This window comes from Prunus avium, chromosome 7 (assembly GCF_965620075.1).
Source record: "Prunus avium chromosome 7, drPruAviu1.hap1.1, whole genome shotgun sequence".
NCBI lineage: Eukaryota > Viridiplantae > Streptophyta > Magnoliopsida > Rosales > Rosaceae > Prunus > Prunus avium.
Window position 1 is genome coordinate 20794781 of NC_142290.1, and position 23742 is coordinate 20818522.

General features: G+C 35.7%; 2 protein-coding genes across 2 annotated transcripts; one reads left to right on the top strand and one right to left on the bottom strand.

Moving 5' to 3' along the window:
• Positions 1-13074: 13074 nt before the first annotated feature.
• LOC110767501 (F-box protein At5g49610-like) lies at positions 13075-14590 on the top strand. Its single transcript, XM_088255873.1, has one exon. The coding sequence runs from the start codon at positions 13086-13088 to the stop codon at positions 14106-14108; it is 1023 nt and encodes a 340-aa protein (XP_088111999.1). The 5' UTR covers positions 13075-13085; the 3' UTR covers positions 14109-14590.
• Positions 14591-22451: 7861 nt separating this feature from the next.
• Positions 22452-23290, bottom strand: LOC110767500 (ribonuclease S-2-like). The gene is made up of 2 exons (XM_088256123.1): positions 23045-23290; positions 22452-22889 (listed from the first exon to the last, which is right to left on the bottom strand). Exons 1-2 carry the CDS (start codon positions 23288-23290, stop codon positions 22452-22454), a joined length of 684 nt encoding a protein of 227 aa, XP_088112249.1.
• Between the last annotated feature and the right edge of the window lie 452 nt (positions 23291-23742).

Sequence of the window (23742 nt, forward strand, 5' to 3'; positions counted from 1 at the left end):
TGCCAATATCTCATATATTAATGGCATGCTGATGATCTGATTTCTCATATATTATGCCTTATATATATATATATATATATATGCTGTTTAGTTCTCACACACAGTATTTATACTAGAAGTTGTGATCACTTTTTTGCAGTGGTTCGTTCAAGTCATGGAATACCTACCAAGCCCACATGTACTGTCATTTCCACATGTACTGCCATTAAGCGTGTATGGTGTTAGGCATGACTATATGAGCTAGTAATCATAACATTTTTGAAGTGCTTTAGATGGCTTTTGGGATCGTAATCCCCTTTGAAGTGTGTGAAAGAAGACGTTGAGAATCGCTTGGGGAGAGTAGCCTGCTCGATTTCGGCGATGAATGGTGAGAAGTTTGCTTGGTGCCTTTCTTTTGGGAGCTATGTGTTCAGGTGCTGCTATGTATGTTGGGATGTGGGTTTCAGTACGTGCGAACATTCGAGTCTCTAGTGCTGCAAGACGGTCTGCAAGGGAGGCATTGCAGGCAGCCACACCACCAAAGCCGACCTTGGGGTGGGCAAGAGGTGCCTTGGCCATGGGCCTCCAATTAATGGGCCCAAATTATATATATATATATATATATATATATATATATATATATATATATATATATATACTATTATCCAATTTATTAAAAAAAAAAAAAGAAACAACATGCAATTAAGTTAGGTTTCTTCGTTTTCTCTTCACAAAAGGTTTCTTCCGAAGAAATAGAAACAACACGTGCGGAAGGCAATTCCTCTCCTAGTTAGTTTCTCCATGGAAGAACTCTATTTAATCCACCCATCTCCCACCATATTTTTCTCCGTTTTCCCCATCTCTCTTCAATCCATCCATTATTTTCAGTTTCTCTGATTCTTTTTTTCTCATATCATATTGTGACCCTAAGAATCAATCTCACACTAAAAAGCTCACAAATTGTCTTTGAGATTGATGGTGACCAAGAGGGGAGGAACATCGGAACATGAGAAATTGAAAAGGTAATCAAATTTATAATATTTTTTTTTATATATATTGTTCCTATCCATCAAACTATTTTTTCGATTTCCAGATTATACACAAACAATGACTTTGCTGTTAAGAGACTTAAACTCTGCTTTATAATTGACCAAGTATGATTATGCTCTATAATTGTTTATCGTAAAATCATTATTCATGCACTCTATGTAAAATCATTTTATTTGTTATTTTTTCACAATTATATACTAAGGGAAGAGGCCTCATTTAGTTTATCGCCTAGGGCCATCCAAAAGTTAAGGTGGGCCCTGCACACCACCACTAACACCCACCCTCCCTACCCAGCCATCTCCTCCCTCGGCGACGACCTCCCTACGTAGAGCATCTTCGAAATCTCCGCCAATCTTCAAGTCTCGAAGCCGGTTATTCACAAGCTTCTTGATAATCGTGTTTGGGCCATGCCCTACCCACTACTAGAAAAACTCCATATAAACCACGGATATACTCATGGCTATTCTTACACTTAGCCATAAACAATCCGTCGCTAATGGGTATTGACCACGAATTGGCCACAAATCACCAAACCGTGGTTCAAGCATGGTGTTGCCAATACTTTATGACACGGCAACCAACGAGTCGTGGCTTATAAAGTGTAGGTCCCACCATATTTTCTCACTCTTACTAAACTGTATCTCCAATTTATTAAAGTATAAATACTTTTTAAAATGTCAATCATTACCAAATGATAGAGAACTAGTTAATATATATAGTTCTAAATTTTAAAAAAAATCGGTGGCCAATCTCTGCCAATTTATTTCAGATTAATGTAAATAATAATATATAATGGATGTGCCACTGTAACCGTGGCTATACCTTGTAATAATTTATAATGTTTTAGGGTGTGTGTATGCTTTTTTAAATCGCCAGGTCAAGTTATTAGGAGTTAGCTAAGTAATGCTACTCTTATAATATTTCCATACCATCTATAACATTTCTATACCATCTTATGTGGTAGATGAGGTGGACAACTATATCAATTAAAAATAATTTAACATTTTCTTTTCTTTTATGATTTATTGACACTTTTTAATTGATGTTGATGTACACCTCATCTGCCACATAAGGTGGTATGGGAAGAGTTTTTATCAAAAATAGTCAAAATTTATCCCCCATTTTTATAAATGTCAGTTTTTATAAAAACTTTTAGGGTATAATGCCGAATTGCCCCCTGAACTTGTACCTAATTATCAATTTACCCCCCGACCTTTTTTTTTAGCGAATTAAGGGCTCGAATTAAATTTTATTATCAATGTTCCCCCTATCGTCTAAATCATTAACATTTCATCCAATAATCGATTAAATCATTTAAAAAAAATATTTAAAAAAAATTAAAGAAAAAAATATATTTTTGAAAAAATTAAAGAAAAAAAAGAAAAAAAAATCCTATGGACCCACCCACCCCACCCCCTGCATCTTCTTCTCCAACCTATCCTCCCTTTGCAACAAAATCCCACCATTTTTTTTCTTGCCAAAAATTATTTCTCTCTCTCTCTCTCCCTCTCCCTCTGCAACAGAAATTATTTCTCTCTCTCTCTCTCTCTCTCTCTTCCCCTCCCCTCCCTTTCCCATTCGAGCTCCCCCCCATCCCCCATCACAGACCCACCCCACAATGAACCCAGATTTTTTTCACCCATAGCCCCCCCTCCCCACCCACACGAACCCATAACCACCGCAAACCCATTCGCGCGCCTTTCCCCTTTGATTTTTTCCCCACAGCCTTAAAGGTCCAAACCTCTTCACCTCACAAGTTCATTGCCCCTTCTCCCAAAATCTCAACCCTAAATCGCAGAGAGAGGGTGTTTGAAGAAAGGGTTTGGCGTTTGGTTGGAGAGAGGAAAGAAAGGGTTTGGTGTTTGGTTGCAAAGAGGAAAGAGTTGCAGAGAGAGAGGGAGTCGTAGGGAGAGAGGGAAGAAAGGGTTTGGTGTTTGGTTGCAGAGAGGAGAGAGTTGCAGAGAGAGAGGGAGTCGTAGGGAGAGAGGCAGAGAGGAAGAAGAAAGGGTGGGTGGGTCCCACCCCTCTGTTTATTAAAATGATTTTTTTTTCATTTTATATGTCATACTATTGTATTTTACAGTATTTAATTATTTTTAACATATGAAATGACCAATTTGCCCTCATATTTAACGGCAAATTGGATGAAATGTTCGAATTTTGACGGTGGGGGGAACATTGATAATAAAATTTAATTCGAGCCTGTAATTGGCTAAAAAAAAAGGTCAGAGGGTAAATTGAGAGTTATGTACAAGTTCAGGGGGTAATTCGGCATTATACCCACATATAGCAGAAAACCCACTCCAATAGACCCAAATACCATCAGAATAAAAAACTTTCCCATATCTTGCAATTTTTTTTCTCTGTACCTTGAGTCGCTGAAGCTTGAAATTTGGATTACTCCTCGCAGCCAGTCTGTTGCGTCGATTCAGCTGCACCAAAATGGTTTCAACTGCATCCTCAACTTGTGATACTCGCAAGTGCACGAGCCGTTTGGTAGTATAGCATATGTAAGTGCGAGGTCGATCCCACAAGGATTGGTGATTGAATTATCCAATTTGTTTCCCCTACACAAAATAGAAATGAAAAAAAGAAAATAAATAAAACAAGAAAGAATGAAATAACTCAAGCAAATAAGTTCCCAAGTTCAATTAGATTAAGGGATTGATTCTAGCTAAAGTATGATTAAGCCATGGTGTTTGGTCATAACCTTGTGTTCCTAATTCCCTAATTTGATCATTTGTTGTCTAACCTAAAACTAAGCATTAGGAACCCATTAAGCATAGAAGAACAATTTAAACAACCAAGCATGTATCTAATCCCTGTTGTCGAATGTCCATACATACTCTTCCTATTCATAGTTCAATTCGAATTAAAGCATGGTGTCTACTCTTAATTCAAACCAAGATAGCTAACATGCAAGCCTAAATGGTGATCAATCATTCAAACTAGCATATTAACTTATAAGCATAATGAATAAGAACAAAAATCATAATTGAAACTTGGAAACTAATTAAACTTGAATACTTAAGAAAGAATGTACATTACAAATAAAAGTAAAGTAGAACTTGAAAAACTTAAGGAGAATTTCAGCACAAATATTTCATTACAACAATTGAAAACTAGAAAGGAAACTAAGAGAATTTGAGGGAGAGAAGGGAAGGGAGCTCTAGAGAAGTGTTTGAGAGCTCCCCCCCTTGGGGTGTGTTTTGAAGCTTGAAGGCTTCTCTATTTATAGGGCTAAGAGGGAGGAACATCATGATGGATTTCCACACCATCCTTCATCTTTTGCTGCTGCACCTCAAGCATCTTCACATGGGTTCAAAGGTGATCAGATGTGGCTGCCTTTGCTGCCAACCCACGTGGTTGCCTTTTGGTTGCTGAAAAACGAGTTTTCTGAACCAGTCTTGGTGTAGGAAGGCCAGAGGTTTCAAAACGTATCCAATGGGGCTCAAATTTGGATATGTTATACTAGACACCCATTGAAACAATTTCTATGAAGAATGTATTCCCATCAGAGCAGTAGAAGTGTGTGTTTTGGGCCTTGCAAGTTAGCTGCCGAACAGAGACTGGAATTGACTTCATTTCATTTCTTTGCTTCACATGCATGCACATGCTTTCTCTATAATAACTCCAGCATGTACCAACTTGCTCCTTTAGAATTTCATAGCTGGAATGCCTCCCCACTTCACTCATTATGTTGGATCCAAAGTCAGTTGCAGCATGGGTGAGGCACATGGCTTAAAGGAGGAGATAAGGCTCAAAGCTGGCAGCTGCAAATCCTCCTGAGAATGGTTCAGTGTTGGACGGGCTAAGGACTCCACATATGTTCAATTGGGCTGAAATTTGGATATGTTGTACTAGACACCCAATTGAACAACTTCTATGAAGAATGTCTCCTCATCTGAGTTGTGCAAATTGCTGAAATGAGACCTGCAAGGTGACTTACGAAACTGGACTGACAAGAATTGTGGCCCAACTTTGGTTTTGTCTTTAAGCTCTTGCTCTTATCCCAATCAGCCCTTAACATGCATGGATTGCATCAAATGTGATTTCTTGCTATCTTAACCTACAAAACACACAAACAGAGGTAAGTGACTCAAAATAAAGAGAAACTAAGCAAAGTCACTAAGCAAAGAAGGCAAGCAAGTGTATGAAATTATGGACTTATCAAAACAGAAAATGGATTAAAAGCACAAGTTTAACTCAATAACATAACCAAATCATAAGCTAGAAGGGTACAAAATGATATACAATTATGAACCGATCACAGTCCAAACCAGGTTAGCTCACTATGATGATAATGAAAACTTCGCCTGAGGATCACCAATCCATCAACACATCCACATGGTCCCCCACACCAAGCTTTGTACAGCAACATGACTTCCTCAGTTCACACAAAGATTTTAACAAACCAACCCTCAACAAGTTTTTGCCGCAAAGCTTATTAGATTGACTTTGCAATCCACCCAGTTTCCAAGGATTATGAAATACCCATTGTTTATCTATATTTCTCCAGAAAATATGAGTATTTATTTCCCCATGTCTCCAAAAGTTAATTCCTTAACCAACATAGACCACTTCTGTTGAAACCCATCTTGTAAATTGTTGAATAATGAGTCAAAATCTCCATCATATATTTCGAAAAGAAAAAAGTTGTTGAAAATCAACAACTACACCAAAGAAAGAAGGCGCCAGTGGAGCGGCTGGACCCATCAAATTTGTTAGTTTTTTTTTTTGATGCGTCAAATTTTTTAGTTTTATGTCTGAATACATATTGCAGCCCGTATGATTTATTGTAATATTTTTTTTTTAAAGGTTTTATATTTTTTTTGTTCATCTTAGTTTTTATTTTTATTTTTCCATGGTTGAGGGCGGCTGAACCCATCATTGTTTTCTCGCCGCAAGTCTCAAACAAAGTTTTGCTTTTTAGGTTTAAGTGGATTTTAATTCTAAGGGTGAAATTGGCACTTAGGTGACGATGGGTAAATTAAATGACACAAACACAACCACAACAAGCTTCACACACTTTAGTCCTTGACCAAAACACTTATGACTAGTCAACTGCTAGTCATGAACAACCACAATCAAGAATACACACATAGCATGCCACAATGTACCTGCAACCCTAGAAAGATACTAGTGACAACCTAGGCACTCAGAAGGACCCGTCAATCTAGGCATCCCCTGTGCTAGGAACAACTATGGTGGAAGTGTGTGAAAACATTATAATCAAGTAAATACCAAACAGCAGATAATGATGACTAGTCAACCACCAAGAACACAAACCCAGAAAAATTACAGATATGCAAACCAGATTTTGTTCACCCAGAAACCCACCTTCGGGAAAAACTGGAGGTCATCAATCGACCAGGCAATCCACTAAGTAGAAAAAGATTCTTACAAAGGAATACAAGCAAGCTCAAGCAAAACCTAGATCTATTTAGGAAGATGAGCTATACCTCCTTTGTGCAATCTTCTTCTCCAACTTAGCAAAGCTTGAAGCTCAGTTCTTCATGGCAATGGCAGCTCCTTCTCCAGCTCGTTCATCCCATGGCACTAGCTTGCAAGCTCCAACTCAAACCGAAACCAAAATTTGGATTCAAAGGAGAATGACCAATTTCTTCAAGAAACCATACTCTTGAAGAAATCAATCTTGAATCTAACCTAGATATAAATGAGAGAGTGTTTTAATTAGCTAGATGCAGATTTTCATTTTTCAAATGCAGTTTTCAAAAAGAAACAATTTGGAAAACTCAAAGATGAAAAATATGAAGATGGCTCTTGAGGAAGAAGCAAAAGTTTACAAAGAAACTTTCCAAAACTTGCCTACAAAAGTGACGGCTCCCAAATGAATAATTGGTTTCCTTTTACACCAAAATTCCTAGGTTAGAATCGTACAATGGCAGCTCAGAATTTTGCAAAATAAGACAAAAACATATGGGTAGGATCCAGCTGGAACAATGAGCTGGAATTCCTACTGAGGCATAGGTTGACTAGTCATAATCTCCAGAAGTTGAAAAATGCAATGCAAAATTTACCTTTGTCAATTTGCTTGAACCTCCATAGGATAGTTGATTGTTAAGAACACCTAGAGAAGCTATTCTTAATCTAAACTTGAGCTTGATAAAAACAATAAAAATCCTATTACAAAATTGTCAAGGGAAGCCAAAAGAAATACTCAAAATTCATACATTAACAAAGGGCATTTGAGTCTTTTTAGGTGACTTTTTGGCTACTTTTGAAAGTTTTTATAAAAACTAACATTTATGAAAATGGGGAGTAAATTTTCTCTATTTTTGATAAAAACTCGTATGGGAATGTTATATATAAATGTGACAAGAGTAGCATTATTCATTTAAAAAATACCACATTATTATTATAAAACCATATAATACCATATCCAATGTAATATTTTAATTTCATTATTACTCATTTAAAAATATATATCCTTTGCAATGCCTGCATCAATGTTTATATATATACACAACACAATACTATAATTATTATTGAAGCATTTGTCAAAATATATTACATTAATTGTAAGAAAGAACACACTTAAATTGTTACAGTTGGTGATGGTACTTAAATTGTTACAGTTGGTCATACCATCAGACTTTACCCTCATACAGTGTTACCTGAGAGTCATGGACATCTGCTACGGTTACGTCATCTTGTGGCCTAGCAGCTTATTTCAAAGCCTTGATGAATAAGGCCATATGTCAATAGATTGAATGTTATCTATGCCTGACCGCAGCTGCAAGAAGAGGCTGCAAAGAATTCAAGACAGTCCCATTCACTACTACAAAAAACACTTTGTGCAACGAAATAAGTTTGTTGCGCAAAGTACAATTTCGTTTTGCAAACCCTGCGTGATGAAATTTTGGTTGCACAAGATCCGTCACGCAAAGCTCGTGAAGAAAGGGTTTGTGCGACGAAACCTAATCTTCGTCGCGCGGAGCTACTTTGCACGATGAACGTTAACGTCGTGCAAATCTAATTTGCGCGACGAACCCTAACGTCGCGCAAAGCTACTTTGCGCGACGAACCCTAACGTCGCGCAAATATACTTTGCACGACGAATACTAACGTCACGCAAAGCTTCTTTGCGCGACGAACATTAACATCGCAATATTCTTTGTGCGACGAATCCTAACGTCGCAATATTCAAATTTTTTAAATTTTTGTGTTTTAAATTTTTTTAATTAAAATAAACTAATTTAATAGTTTGTGCGATGAAATATTTTGTCACGCAAGGTTTTTGACTTTTTGTTTTATTATTTCTCTTATATTAATTTAATTATATTAATTTATTCAAATTTTTACTTTTTAAATTTAATTTAATTGTATGATTTTATTTTTTTTAATTACTTTAATTTAAATTGACATATTCAAAATAAAATTACATATGAAAAATAGTGATCAAATTATCAAGTATATATATATATATATATATATATTCAAAATGTACACATAAATTAGCAAAGTACAATAATAAAATCCTAATACAAGCCTATTGTGGTGGTAGTGGCGGAGGATATGTTTCGATAGCGTCCTAATCCTCAACTTTAGCCGTCAAAGTCTCGACGATTCCCTACAAAAAAACAAATATGGTCAAATAACATAAAATAATAACAAAAAATTGGCATAATCTCCCCTAAAATTGGTATACCCCAAATCCAACCCAAACTCCAATCCTCACCCTATACTCAACCCCAAACCCCACACAAACTCAAAACTAAGGCCTAGTTTGGGATTGCTGTCACTTTTTAAAAAAGTTGCTTCTGCTGTGCTTTGAAAATAATTAGCTGTAAAGTAAAGCAACTCCATGTTTGGTAAACAATATTTTTAAAGTGCTGTTAGTACAAAAAGCAGTGTCAAAACCGTTTGGTAAATTTTAATATAAAATTGTTGTAACTGTGAATAATGACTAAAATAGACATGATGTTGAAAGTGTTATGTACTAATCATGTGATGGTAGTGGTGGTGATGGAGTGGAGGTGGTGGTGGTGGTGATGAAGGTGGAGTTGGTGGTTGTAGTAGTGGTGGTGGTGTTGGTTGTGGACGTGGTGATGGATGTGGAGGTGGTGGTGGTGGCGGTGGCAGTGGATGAGGAGGAGGAGGATGTGGTGGTGGTGGTGGCAGTGGCGATGGTTGTCGAGGTAGTGAATGTGGTGGTGCAAGTGGTGGAGTTGGATATGGAAGTGGAGGTGGTGTCATTTTTTAAAATGAATAATGGTATTTTGGGAATTAAAAAAATTCATTAAAAGTTTATCTCTGCTTCTTTTGAAAGCACCTTTGAAAGGCAACCCAGAGCCTGCTTTTAAAAGTTGCTGTCAAAAGGCCTTTGCTTTTAAAATAATCAGGATATTTTATTTTTACCAAACACCTTAAACTACTTAACTTTAAAGTGAAGCAGGTTTTTGGCGAAAAAAAGCAATCCCAAACGGGGACTCCAAAAACACATATTAATGAAACAAATTGAAAATTTGGAGAGAATATACCTTTTGGCAAGATTGAGAGTGAGTGAGAATGAGAGGGAGAAGTGAGAGTGAGAGAATTAGAGAAGATAGTGAGAGAGAGATGAGAGAGTGAGTGAGAGTGAGAGATAGTGAAAAGAGAGATGAGAGAGTGAGTGAGAGTGAGAGATAGTGAAGAGAGAGATGAGAGATTAAGTGAGAGGAGTGAGTGTGAGAGAAAGGGTCGGATTTGGGGAGAGGGAAAGAGAGAGGAGAGGTAAGAGTAGAGAAAGACATTGAGAAAATGGTGGACGAGTTATTTTGGTTTTAAAAACTGTATCACTTTGCGCGACGAAATATTATATTTTCATCGCGCAAAGTGACTTTGTGCGACGATGTGTGTTTCGTTGCGCAAAATTTAGTCGCGTAAAACTTTGAGGACGAAGTTTTGTCTTTCGTCGCGCAAAAGTTGGTTGCGCAAGGGTTTTTTGTACTAGTGATTAAGACGGGCTTAAATAGCATTTAGCTGGTTCTGAATTCACTAGCTCCCCTCTCTCGAAACCCTTTAAGGAAGGTTGATTGATTGTGGTTGAAATTTGCTATACATGTGTAAAAAAAATATAACCGTGCTTGCCATAGGAGTGTGTACAGTTGAACAGCCCTGAAACTAAAGAGTCCCACATTGGTAAGTTGAGAAACCTAGCAAGGGCTTATAAGGAGTTGGGCTACTCCCCCCATTGCCGATTGGTTTTGGGGTGGAACCTCAACTTCCTTCATGGTATCAGAGCAGGTTAGCCCACGCGTGAAAGCTCAACGGCCACGCGTGCTCCATGTCACCCAATATGTGTTGTCCACGTGATAGGCTTGAAAATTCGCCACACGTGCGGGGGCGTGTGAGAATGTGAAGGTAAAGAGTCCCACATTGGAAAGTTGTGAGAATGTGAAGGTAAAAAGTCTCACATTGGAAAGTTAGAAAGCCTTACAAGGGCTTATAAGAAAGCCTTACAACAAGGTCCAGTTTCTATACTGCACCAATTCACATATGTACGAACAGAAGCCAATCCATCCATTTGGTTAGGCTCTGAAGGTTCCTCCATCCAATTATCTTCTTCAGTCCCAATGACGCATAGCAATAGAATTCTGTAGATGGATCAATTGTTAGATATTTTATGTCTTAAACCACTTTAATGTGGTCTTCTAATCATCATAGGAGATCTAGGTCTTTGTATTGATTAAGAACTTGATCAGAATTGGTGTTTTGGTTCTAAGGGAAGTTGTATTTTACAGAAATCCTTGTTCCAACAGATTCCTTATGTGTAATCGATTAGAACACCTTATACCAGTGCAATTAGGATAGCTCTTGTATTCCTTGATGGGCTAGGAATATTGAGCTAATGCATATTGATGGGCATATTTTATGTCATATATTTAATCCCATTCTTAGTATATTTTGGTTGATATTTTGGAAGAATTTTGATATTTTGAATTATATTTCCAATATAGGACTCTCGACTTCCTCTGGAGCAAAACGTAATCAAATGGACGAATTTTGGAGTAATTCCAGTTGGAGGACGTTCGTGAGTCACTTGGCTTGATCGTATCAAAATTTCAGACTTTTCTACTGAGCGGTAATTTTCTGGCGATGAAATAAAGGAGCAGTGCGCGGTGCTGGAATAGTGACGTGTTGGGCTTTTATTGCGTTTTGGAGCCCAAGATGACCTCGGATGGGTTCGTGGCCTTCTGGAGAAGTGTTCAGAACGTTTTTATCTTTAAATCAAGCTATCTTGGGCCGGATTTGGAGGAGATTTGTGGCCAAAACGTGGCTGGACAGATTGTTGGCAGATTCTCCTAGTCCAATTTGGACTTTATTTCCTAGTTTTATTTTATTTTAACCTAGTTTCCTTGTGGGGATTAGGAGCTGAGTTTTAGGAGGTATTTAAACTATTTTTCACAGCAAATTTAGGATCTCTCTTTTGGCTTTTGGAACGCGACTCTGGCTAGGGTTTTTGAAGAACTTCTACTTCAAGGTGTTTTTATTCTTATTCATGGGAATGATATTTTCTTGGATTTTAGTTATGAGTATGCGTAACTAAATCCTTTTGCTAGGGCGAGGCCATAAGCCTTAGCATGAATATGTAATTTTATTAATTTGCTTATGAATGGAAGCATGTTGCTTTGAATTATTAATCACTGTGTTTAAAACTATCTATCTATTTTAATGACTGATCACCATTAGGATGTTTAGACAAGTAATTTGATACAATTTCTGTTGGAACATCACCCTGAAATTGAGGAGGGCTTCTTGTGATTAGTAATTGTAAGTTCACTTAAGGCGAACATCACGCTCTTAAGGGTTGCATAGTTTTTCAAAGGGTTTTCACAAAGCTTAATGAGTCTTGCATGTTTATATTTGATCTGAACATCACAGACGGATTGCATGTTAGATATACGTTTTCGCTTGAACATCACAAGGAAAATATGCATTAGGAAAACCTAACCTTCAAAGCATATATGTGGAAATTCATAAGTAATTGATAGAACTGTATAGGATTGTGACGGCGACGGCTAAACCCTAGTTTCTCTATATATATTATTAATTTTAAAAACGTTTTTATTCTCTGCTATTATTACCTCCCAACTTTCAGATTTCTTTTATTGTCAAGTTAATCTTTTCAAATTCATAAATTTCACATCTTTGATAAAATCCATTTTAGTTATTAATTAAGAGTTAGTTTAATTACAAATTAGTCAAACAATCTTTGGGGACAACGACCTTGCATGAGCATCTATACTACAATATCCTTGTATTCTTGCAAGTATTTTAAGTGATTTTAACTCTGTTTGCGCAGGTACTAAAAATCCTATCACATATAAATATCAAGTCCCTACTCAGACAATTAGACCAGCAAAAAGGCATTCAAAACCCCATCTAGAATAATAGCTTAAAGGATCATTCTGAGAAGAACTTGGTTACTCTCTGTTCAACTATCACAGCAGCACCAATGGCTCATGATCAAGGTTAGTGTTTTAATATATGCAGCCTATATAGTTTACATAAATATCCCAAAATAAGTACTGTTTTGACTCATCATCCGTGGCTAATTGTTTTTCAGCCACAAATATACCGTGCCATGTGTTTGGTGCCACAGATTAATTAACAGTAACTGTGTGGCTATTACATCAGCAGTGGCCACCATTCAGATGCAGTGGCTAGGAAAACAGTGGCTACAACTCAATTTTCTATTTAAACGGGATGATTGAGGGGCCGGTCCGACCATTTGACACCTCTAAATGGATGGATGAATTACATTCGAACTTGGAGAACCAAGGCTAATTTTGGTTAATTATTGATCTGTGGCTGCCAACCAAAATCATAGATTGAAGAGTGAGTGAAAATTTCTACAGTTTAAAAAATAAAATACAATAAAATGGATGAAAATAAAAAATTGTCGGGATCTATATGACCACAAAAGTAGGGTACGTTCCCTATTTTCTAGTTAGTGTTTGTTTGATGACTTGTGGGGCTCAGAGTCAGTTATTTAATCATCTTGACATCGAATTTGTTGTTGATGGTTCTGGGTTTGACTCAGACATAAAATGATGATGAATGATAGTATTGATGATCTCCCAGAGCTTTTATTGGTTGAAATCATTTGTCGACTTTCTTGTATTAAGTTTGTTTTTCAATGCAAGTGTGTGTCCAAGCGTTGGTGTGAACTCATCTCTAGTTCTCATTTTGTTGGGCAATACGTACGTCGCCAACGTGATTTGAAAAAGCCCATTTTAGGTACATTAGTTGTAGACAATGGAACATTCTTTCATGTGGAAAACGAGGATGGTCTTATGAGTTTGCAGCTACCCGTTATTTCAGAAGCCGCAGCAGAACAAAAATTATTTGTGGTAGGGGCGTGCAACGACTTAGTTTTGTGCTGCCCAAGCAAACTTGATCACCGTGAATATTACATTTGCAATCCATACACCAAGAAATGGGTTGCTCTTCCTCCCCCTCCTCGAATCCATAATTACGTATCCGTAGGGTTCATTTGTGATCCCTACTACAACTACAACTCATCCTCCTCCTTTGATAATGATGTTTGCATTAATGCTGAATATAGGTGGAGGGTTGTGAGATTACGTCCAGAGTTCTATGTGGACATCTTCTTTTCTGAGACCGGTGAATGGAGAGAGTCCGCTAATGTGGTATGCGGCTCACGAAAGTATTTTGATATCGTAACTGCAGGCTTTGCTTGCAATGGGAAGTTGTATTTTTCAGGTTCCGATACCCATACATCCTCCTATATTCTGGAGTTGGATCCCTTCCAAGGTATCAGTAATATCAGTACTAGTAATGGTGATGGTGATGGCGATCGTATTATTGTTGACAAATGTCGGTTCAGTCTGGCACCTCTTGATATGTCATCTGACTTGCGGGGATATTCCATTTCGATGTATCTGGTTCTTGGTGCATGTCGAGGGCATTTGCGGGTGAGCGAGTTTGTGCTTGGTAATCATTTGAGTGTCTGGGAGTTGGATGCAGGCGATGATAATTTGAAATGGCGTTTGGTGGTCGACCAAGTTCCCTTCTCCAGATGGATTCTTCCAAGTTTGAAGATCCTTTGATGCCTCAAGATCATTTGATGCCTCAAGATGAGTGGTTAAAATCTGCGTTAGGTTTCCACCCGAATATTGAGGCAATCTACGTAGATGCTAGGAAAATTGTCAGGTGCAACTTTGGTGCAAGAATGTTAGAGTTAGTTCCAGAGATTCCAAGTCGGGGCCCGGATTGGCATCTCTTTTACATCCACCCATTTGTGCTCCCATGGTGGCCCACACCCGTTCCTAGCCTCTAAACTACTCTACTATAGCGAAAAGTAGGTAGACCTCTAGCTCTGACTCTAGCTTTGATGCATGACCACCTTCTTCCATTCTCTGGTTTCTGGCTCTTTTGGCTTTGGCTTTGGCTTGTGTTTTCCCTTGATTGATTCGTATTGGTGCTTCGAGGGTTTCGATTTTGGTGTAGTGGGTGATTATTGTGTGACTATCTTTGTATTTGTGTGCTTATGTTTTGTGATGGTTTTTTTTTTTTTTTTTTTTTAATTTGCCGATTTGTGTGTTTTGGTTTTTTTTGTAGTTTGTTTTTTGTGTTTTTTTTTGTTGTATCTTGCATATATTCATCCTGAAGGATTCCTCAGGCATCCAACAATTACCTTTAAATTGAATTCAATTTTGGACATCAATAATATGGTTGGCAAAATTTCATTTGGTGTTTATGATATTTGGTAGTCAAAGTCTCCATAGTCTGTATTGTTTATATGGGTGAGTGAATTTTGGGGAGAGCACATCTTCCTGCGAAAATGTGAAGTACTATCTATTCCTACTTTTTACTTGCTACAGGAACAAAGTCGCAGCTAGGTGAAGTACTCCCAATTTCCATATATGGCGTAAGCAATCCTTACTTCTCCACTATGGTCACCGAAAGTCTTCCCTAATTTACTTCTATTCCTGTACGGAACTACTTGATGAGTGGAACGGACTCTAGTCATGTCCAAGGTGTTCATTAAAACTTTTCCTTTGTGTATTTTCCTGTGTTAATCCCATCTTAGCGTAAATCCTCCAGCCCAACAGGCCAACCCAAATTTCCAGCCTAGTCCCCTTTCAGAGAAATTGTAATGAAGGTTGCCTAGCTATTAGACGTTCAAATTGACCCCCTCAACGTACCCTTTGTTATAAAAGCTCATATTTTTTGTTCCACTATTGGAAAAAGTGAAAATTAAGTGCCATTAAACCAAATGATTAGTAGATAATTATTCTAGCGTATTCAATACACTCATGACATACTGATGTGGTATATTGAATCTACCCAAATTATATCACATATACTGATTGTAAGTTCACCATTTAGATATAGATTTTAAATAATAGTATTTTCGTAAGAGTACACGTGTAATAATTTGTAGATGCATCTTCATGAAACATGGTGTATCGTATCAACGCCCTAATTCATCCGTAAAATAATCACAATTGACATGCAACTTTGGTTCATATTTATCTTACTAGCAAGAAACAAAAAGGAGGTTAGTGTGAAACCAAATATGAACAAAAAGGAAAACTGCATCATTATTTGGAATTTAAACTGTCTATAGCTCAAGTGGTTAAGAGCATTTACCCTTGTATCCCAGTTCTTAGGTTCGATTCCCCCATCCCCCAATATCTCTTGTATAACAAAAAAAAGTTTGCCTTTTTTAACAAAATATACCAATTATTACCTCAAGTTAATTAACAAATGAGGTGACACATAATATAACACTTGCTTTATCTATATATATAAAGCAAAAGGCAGAGAATGGTGAAATATTCAAAATACCAGAAAATGTCCTTGGTTAATGCAAACATTAAGAATTGAAATTATTAATTAAATGAGGATAATATGGTAAATTCACATGTTTTCATATTAAAAAAATTTAAAATTAAAAGAAAAATCAGATAATGGATCCTCTTTTTATGGAACACAACTACCCATTATCTTTTTTAATTCTAAAATAAATTTAAAATTTAAAAAAAAAAAAAAAAAAAAGCCTCTCGCAGGCGCGGAAGCCCTTGCAGAGAGGCTAGTTGATTATAAAATGAAATGTTATCACATCAATTGGAATTTTAAAAGTTGGAATAATTATCGGCGATTCTCAAATTATTCTCATTTGGATGTCTCTAGGATTATTTCAATTTTTTTTTTCTTTTAGTACAAGCGATTGATGAAGGGGGATTTACATAATATTCACTAGCCTCTCCGCACGCGTTTTCGCGCCTGCGAGAGGCTTTTTTAAAAAAATTTAAATTTATTTTAAAATTAAAAAAGATAATAGGTAGTTGTGTTCCATAAAAATAGGATCCATTATCTGATTTTTCTTTTCATTTTAATTTTTTTTAATATGAAAAAGTGTGAATTGACCATATTATCCTCATTTAATTAATAATTTCAATTCTTAATGTTTGCATTAACCAATGACATTTTCTGGTATTTTGAATGTTTCACTATTCTCTGCCTTTTGCTTTATATATATAGATTAATTGGGTACTGCTCCCAACATACTTACGACTATAGCTAGGTAAAACTTGAAACCTAGAACCTAGCTTTGAAAAGGCTTGGCTTTCAGATTTCGACATTGATTATGAAATATGAAGTAATTAACAAGATTGTAACTCCTTTTCAATAAAGAGACCCATCCTCTTCTCCTTTTTTTTTTAGTAAAGAAAGAGACCCATCTTTTTTGATAAAATGAGAAAGCAAAAAAAGAAATAACCTAGTTTTCTCAAAAAAAAGAAATAATTTGACGTGGGTACATAACGGGCGTGAACTGCCCTGTGCGTGTGACCATTTTCTGAAAATCCTTAACCGTTTACTCAAATGTTCATGCAAAGAGGCTGCAGCTAGGTATATATATTTTCAACCAAAATCCCATTTGAAAACTCCAAATGGGACTCTGTCACCCATCATCATTCACCTAAATACGTAACCTGAAGGCATACACCATTATGGAAACCATGGAACCTGCTGATTTAGAGAAGCAGAAACATATTAATACTAGAATGGAAGTCTCTGCACGTTTGGCTAAACTGGAGGCTGCACGTTTGGCTAATCAAGTAGCAGAACTTCGACAGCAAGTTGAGTTAAAAGAAGTGAACCATGAAGAACTCATGAGGAAGATCTCCGATGCTCATCAAGCAAACGTTGAAATGACAAGGAAAGAGATAGAGGAGCCAACATAAGTAGAAATTGAGCTCAAGAGAAGGCTTGCTCCGATGACTGAGCATTTGATTCATAAACAAGCCCGGGTTGAGGCTCCTTCTCTCACTACTACAAAAAACACTTTGCGCGACGAAATTTTGGTCGCGTAAGTTCTGTCGCGCAAAGATCGTAAAGAAAGGGTTTGCGCGACGAAAAATATTTTTTGTCGCACAGAGCTACTTTGAGCGACGAATACTAACTACTTTACGCAACGAATACTAACGTCGCTCAAAGCTACTTTGCACGACGACAAATAACCACTTTGCGCGACGAATTCTAATTACTTTGCACGATGAATATTAACTACTTTGCGCGACGAATATTAACTACTTTGCGCGACGAATACTATCTACTTTGCGCGACGAATAATATCTATTTTGCGCGACGAAACTTAACCACTTTGCACGGCGAAAGTTAACGTCGAGCAAATATACTTTGCGCGACGAAATATTCAATTTTTTTGAATAAAAAATTTAAAAAATTTTAAATTAAAATAAACTAGTTTAATAGTTTGCGCGATGAAATATTTTGTTGCGCAAGGTTTTTGACATTTTGTTTTATTATTTCTCTTATATCAATTTCATTATATTAATTTTTTCAAATTTTTACTTTTTAAATTTAATTTAATTGTATGATTTTAGTTTTTTTAATTACTTTAATTTAAATTGATATATTCAAAATAAAATTACATATGAAAAATAGTGGTCAAATTATCCAATATATATAATATTCAAAATGTACACATAAATTAACAAAGTACAATAATAAAATCTACAAGCCTATTGTGGTGGTAGTGGCGGAGGATACGTTTCGATAGCGTCCAAATCCTCAACTTTAGCCGTCAAAGTCTCGACAATTCCCTACAAAAAAACAAATATTGTCAAATAACAAAAAAAATAACATAAAATAAGAACAAAAAATTGGCATAAACTCAAAACTAACTCCAAAAACACATATTAATGAAAAAAATTTAAAGTTTGGAGAGAATATACCTTTTGGCAATATTTTGAGTGAATGAGAATGAGAGGGAGAAGTGAGTGTGAGAGAATTAGAGAAGATAGTGAGAGAGAGATGAAAGAGTGAGTGAGAGTAAGAGATGATGAAAAGAGAGATAAGAGAGTGAGTGAGCGTGAGTGAGTGTGAGAGAAAGGGTAGGATTTGGGGAGAGGGAGAGAGAGAGGAGAGGTAAGAGTAGAAGACATTGAGAAAATGGTGGAGGAGTTATTTTGGTTTTAAAAACCGTATCACTTTGTGCGACGAAATAATATATTGGTTGGGCAAAGTCTCGAAATTTTTTTTAAAAATTTTATCCCATTTTTGGTGCGCGCCCGAAATAATATAAAAGTCGCTCAAAGTTTTGCACTACCAAAATATATTCCCGCATCCCATTTTTGTTACCCACCCAAATTTTTAGAGTATACTTTGCGCGACGAACTACTATATATTGGTCGCGCAAAGTCGTAAATTTTTTTTTTTTTTTAAATTCCCATTTTTGGTACCCCGCCCAAATTTTTAGGGTATACTTTGCGCGACGAAAGACTATATATTGGTCCCGCAAAGTCGTTAATTTTTTTTTTTTAAATTCCCATTTTTGGTACCCGCCAAATTTTTAGAGTATACTTTGCGCGACGAAAGATTATATTGGTCGCACAAAGTCTTAAAAAATTCCCATTTTTGGTGCCCGTCAAATTTTTAGAGTATACTTTGCGCAACGAATTATTATATTGGTCGCGCAAAGTCTTAAAAAAAACTTTTACAAAAATTCCCATTTTTGGTGCCCACCAAATTTTTAGAGTATACTTGGCGCGACGAATTATTATATTGGTTGCGCAAAGTCTTAAAAAAAATTTAAAACTACTAATAAATATATATACTATTCAATTTCTTAAGTGTTATACGTACAAAAAAAAAAAAATTTAAAGCTACTCAACAATCCAACCGTCAAACTTGTTTGTTTATACTTCGAGATCATATACGCCGAAAGTCGGAAAAAATAAACATTAAGAGATCATGTAATGCGACAAAACATTTCGACGGTTATAAACAAAAAATCAAGATTTAACAGTTATTTCAACTCTGATGTTGATGATTTTTTACAGCTACACTCCTTGACCCTATATGAATACAATGACTGTATTCGATCGTCAATTTAAAATATTTACACTAGTGGATACCACAAAATCTTATGTTATATTTAATAAAAGTATAAATAAACTCTTAATTGTTAGTGAATATATTGTTTTGATGGCATACGCATTCTACGAAACTAGTTTCAACGATCCAACCGTCAAACTTGTTTGTTTATACTTCGAGATCATATACGCCAAAAATCAGAAAAAAAAAACATTCAGAGATCAAGTAACGGGACAAAACATTTCGACGGTTATAAACGAAAAATCAAGATTTAACGGTTATTTCAACTTTGATTTTGATGATTTTTTACAGCTACACTCCTTGACCCTATATGAATACAATGACTTCATTCGATCGTGAATTTAAAATATTTACACTAGTGGATACCACAAAATCTTATGTTATATTTAATAAAAGTATAAATAAACTCTTAATTGTTAGTGAATATATTGTTGTGATGGCATACGCATTCTACGAAACTACTTTCAACGATCCAACCGTCACACTTGTTTGTTTATACTTCGAGATCATATACGCCAAAAATCGGAAAAAATAAACATTCAGAGATCAAGTAAAGGGGTAAAACATTTCGACGGTTATAAACGAAAAATCACGATTTAACGGTTATTTCAACTCTGATTTTGATGATTTTTTACAGCTACACTCCTTGACCCTATATGAAAACAATGAACTCATTCGATTATCAATTTAAAATATTTACACTAGTGGATACCACAAAATCTTATGTTATATTTAACAAAAGTATAAATAAACTCTTAATTGTTAGTGAATGTATTGTTTTGATGGCATACGCATTCTATGAAACTAGTTTCAACGATCCAACCGTCAAACTTGTTTGTTTATACTTCAATATCATATTCACCAAAAATCGGAAAAAATAAACATTCAGAGATCAAGTCATGGGACAAAACATTTTGACGGTTATAAATGAAAAATCACGATTTAATGGTTATTTCAATTTCGATTTTGATGATTTTTTATAGCTACACTACTTGACCCTATATGAATACAATGAACTAATTTGACCGTAAATTTAAAAAATATATATTTTCTTACAAAAACCCAATCCGAACTATAATAATATATTTTTCTAACAAAAATCCGATCCGAACTAAAATAATAAATTTAAAGCTACTTAATAAATATATATACCGTTTAATTTCTTAAGTGTTATGCGTGCAAAATAAAAAAAACAAAAATAAATTGGTTTAGGCGACGAAATATTTGGATTACGTCATGCAAAGATTTTAAAAAATAATTTTATTTATTTTATTTATTTTTGTAAAGACTTTGTGCGACGAACAACACTTGGTAGCGCAACACTTTGTGCAACAAAGGTTAGTAATTGGTTGCGCAAAGCTATGGAAAGATTTTAAAAAATATTTTATTTATTTTTGTAATGACTTTGCGCGACGAACCACTCTTGGTAGCACAGTACTTTGTGCAACGAAGTTAGAAATTAGTCGCGCAAAGTTATGCAAAGATTTAAAAAATAATTTTTTTTATTTTATTTATTTTTGTATATACTTTGCGCGACGAACCACACTTGGTAGAGCAATAATTTGTGCAACGAAGCTAGGTATTTCGTCGCGCAAAGTCATGCAAAGATTTTAAAAAATAATTTTTTTTTTTTTTTTTATTTTTTTAAAGAATTTGCGCGACGAATGATACTTGGTAGCGCAATACTTTGTGCAATGAAGTTTAGTAATTGGTCGCGCAAAGTCATGCAAGGATTTTAACAAATAATTTTTTTATTTTATTTATTTTTTAAAGACTTTGCGCGACGATTTTTTGTCGTCGCGCAAAGAGTTGTTGCGCAAAGTGATTTTGGGTGACGATTGTGCTTCGTTGCGCAAAATTTAGTCACGTAATACTTTTAGCGATGAAGTTTGGTCTTTTGCGCGACGAATTTTTTTTCGTCGCGCAAGGGGTTTTTTTTACTAGTGTTCCTCGGAGAAAGCGACTCTTCTGTTCAGAATTAAGGCAATGTCAAGATTGCTAGATGAAAGTACGTATGTAAACACGAAAATCCTGCGACAAATGAGACAAGAACACGTGTACAAAATAATATTTGTATTAATGAAATTTAGGGTTACAATCTCTGTATGAAATCCTCTGATTCAATCTCCAAAGTGTTTAAAGAAAATTTGTGTTTGATACAAGGGTCGTAGAGACTTGATCTTGATCAAACGGGTAGCACAAGGCTTGTTTGGTGATTGGATTTTCTAGGGTGGAGGAACCGGCACGTATTTGTTGTGCTTGGTGGCTCTTCCAAAGTGAGGTGAAGAATGCAGAGAGTTTTCTGTTTCTTCTGAGTGCTTGGGTGCTCCTTCTTTCATCTTGAGGCCTCCTATTTATAGGCTCTTGCAGGATGCTTGACCTAAATAGATTTCCTTCTTTAAAACCTTCCTTTGTGGAATTCTGATTTGATTTAAAATCAATTCCAATAATTTGGCTATTTAACCAAATTATCTTTGACTGATTGACTTGATTAATATTTGATTTAAATCAAAGTCAATCACAGAAGATTCTTTCCTTGAATTTTGTCTTCACTTTGAACCGTTTGATGCATTCTGTCGGATGTCGACACGTGTCACTTTTGACAACTAATCCGATTTTGATGAGTCATACGCCACATGGGAGAATTATGGGGCCCACAATTTAATCCACCAAACCCTAATTATTTTCTTATTTAGTGGAATTTAATTCACCAAAAATTTCTCTGTCTACAACGTCAATGATTGAAATTTCTGATGTATTAGCGACTGCCTTGCTCCGCTTTTCGTTGCTAAAAGTCAATTTTGACATAGTTTGATTAGATATTTAACTATTCAAGTATGTTTTTATTGGAAGTTTTGTTAGGTCAACATCAAAAAAGAGAAAAAGAACTTCCAGGTCAACATCAAAAAAAGAGAAAGGGAGGGGGGGTTTAAGGTATACCCGATAAACCTACTTTTATTTTATTTATTTTTTATAATTAAAAGCACCCCTATTATTTACTTGTAATACCCTAATTATTATTATTATTATTTATAGTAGATGTCCGTTCCGCAATTTGTTTGTCTTGCACTTTGATCAGAACAATTCATCCGTTTTTTAGCCGCGTCGTCATAGCAAAGTACAACCTCGCACAACAAATCACTGCCGTTGACTCTATGGCAAAGAAGGAGAGACGAACTGCGAGTTTCCATTTGAATAGCATTCATTAGCAAAACATCTTTATACGTCGCGTTTCTTGGAATGATTTTGTGTTTGGCAAAAATATCCTTAATCTTGTTTTCTTCCCACAAATCACATGCTTTTGACAAGTAAGTATTCTGGCTAGAAAACTTGGCACATGTACCGTGTTTTTCGTACTCCATCGCCCAAAACCACATATCATTGTCTTTTCCTTGGGCAACTCTCTGCTCCAGATTTGGCCAGGAAGTTTTCATTTTCGATAGCAATGAAGCATCATTTTGCAGCTACTTAATTATATTATTATAAGATAGAAAGGTATAATTAGATTTGGCGATCAGATCAATCGATCATAAATGAAAACTGTAAATAAAAGGAATGAATATAAAGTACATTAAAGAAAGAATAAAAAGATTTAAGAAATTAAGAAATATATACGTACCATAGTGCTGCTAAATTTTGAAGCTGATTTGCATGTCAATATCTTGGAGCGGTTGGTTGGCCAGAGGCCGTGAGTAGTGAACTTCTCATATGTTTGAAGCCCCGGAATGCACCGTTGCCCGACCTTCACGCATTTTGTCTTCTGCCATTGTAGTACATATTGTAGGTAGTCATACGGTTGCTCATGAGTGGTAATAGCTTGGTGAGACGCCGCAGAAAAGAGCACAAGAAGAAGTAGTTTTAACATTGCCAATATCTCATATATTAATGGCATGCTGATGATCTGATATCTCATATATTATGCCTTTTATATATATATATATATATATATATATATATATATATATATATATATATATATATATACAGAAATTCTCTTATGCGGACATCCGGACGTTATTATCGTGCGGACGCAGTGTATTTTGTACTACCCCTCTTTGTTTTCCTGCCTGTTTACAATAGGATCCGCACGATAATAACGTGCGGACATCCGGATAAGAGAATAACTGTATATATATATATATATATATATATATATATATATATATATATATATATATATATATATATATATATATATATATATGCTGCTTAGTTCTCACACACAGTATTTATAGGGCTTGTCTGATATAGGTCCCTACAATTTCTATTTCCTAGACATATACCCATCATTCTATAAATCTATGTGTAAAACCCAAT

Coding starts and splice junctions, on each gene's coding strand:
- LOC110767500 (XM_088256123.1), bottom strand. CDS start 23,290: ATGTTAAAACTACTTCTTCTTGTGCTCTTTTCTGCGGCGTCTCACCAA. Junction 22,890..23,044: donor CAAAATTTAGCAGCACTATG/GTACGTATATAT, acceptor ATAATTAAGTAG/CTGCAAAATGATGCTTCATT.
- LOC110767501 (XM_088255873.1), top strand. CDS start 13,086: ATGATGATGAATGATAGTATTGATGATCTCCCAGAGCTTTTATTGGTT.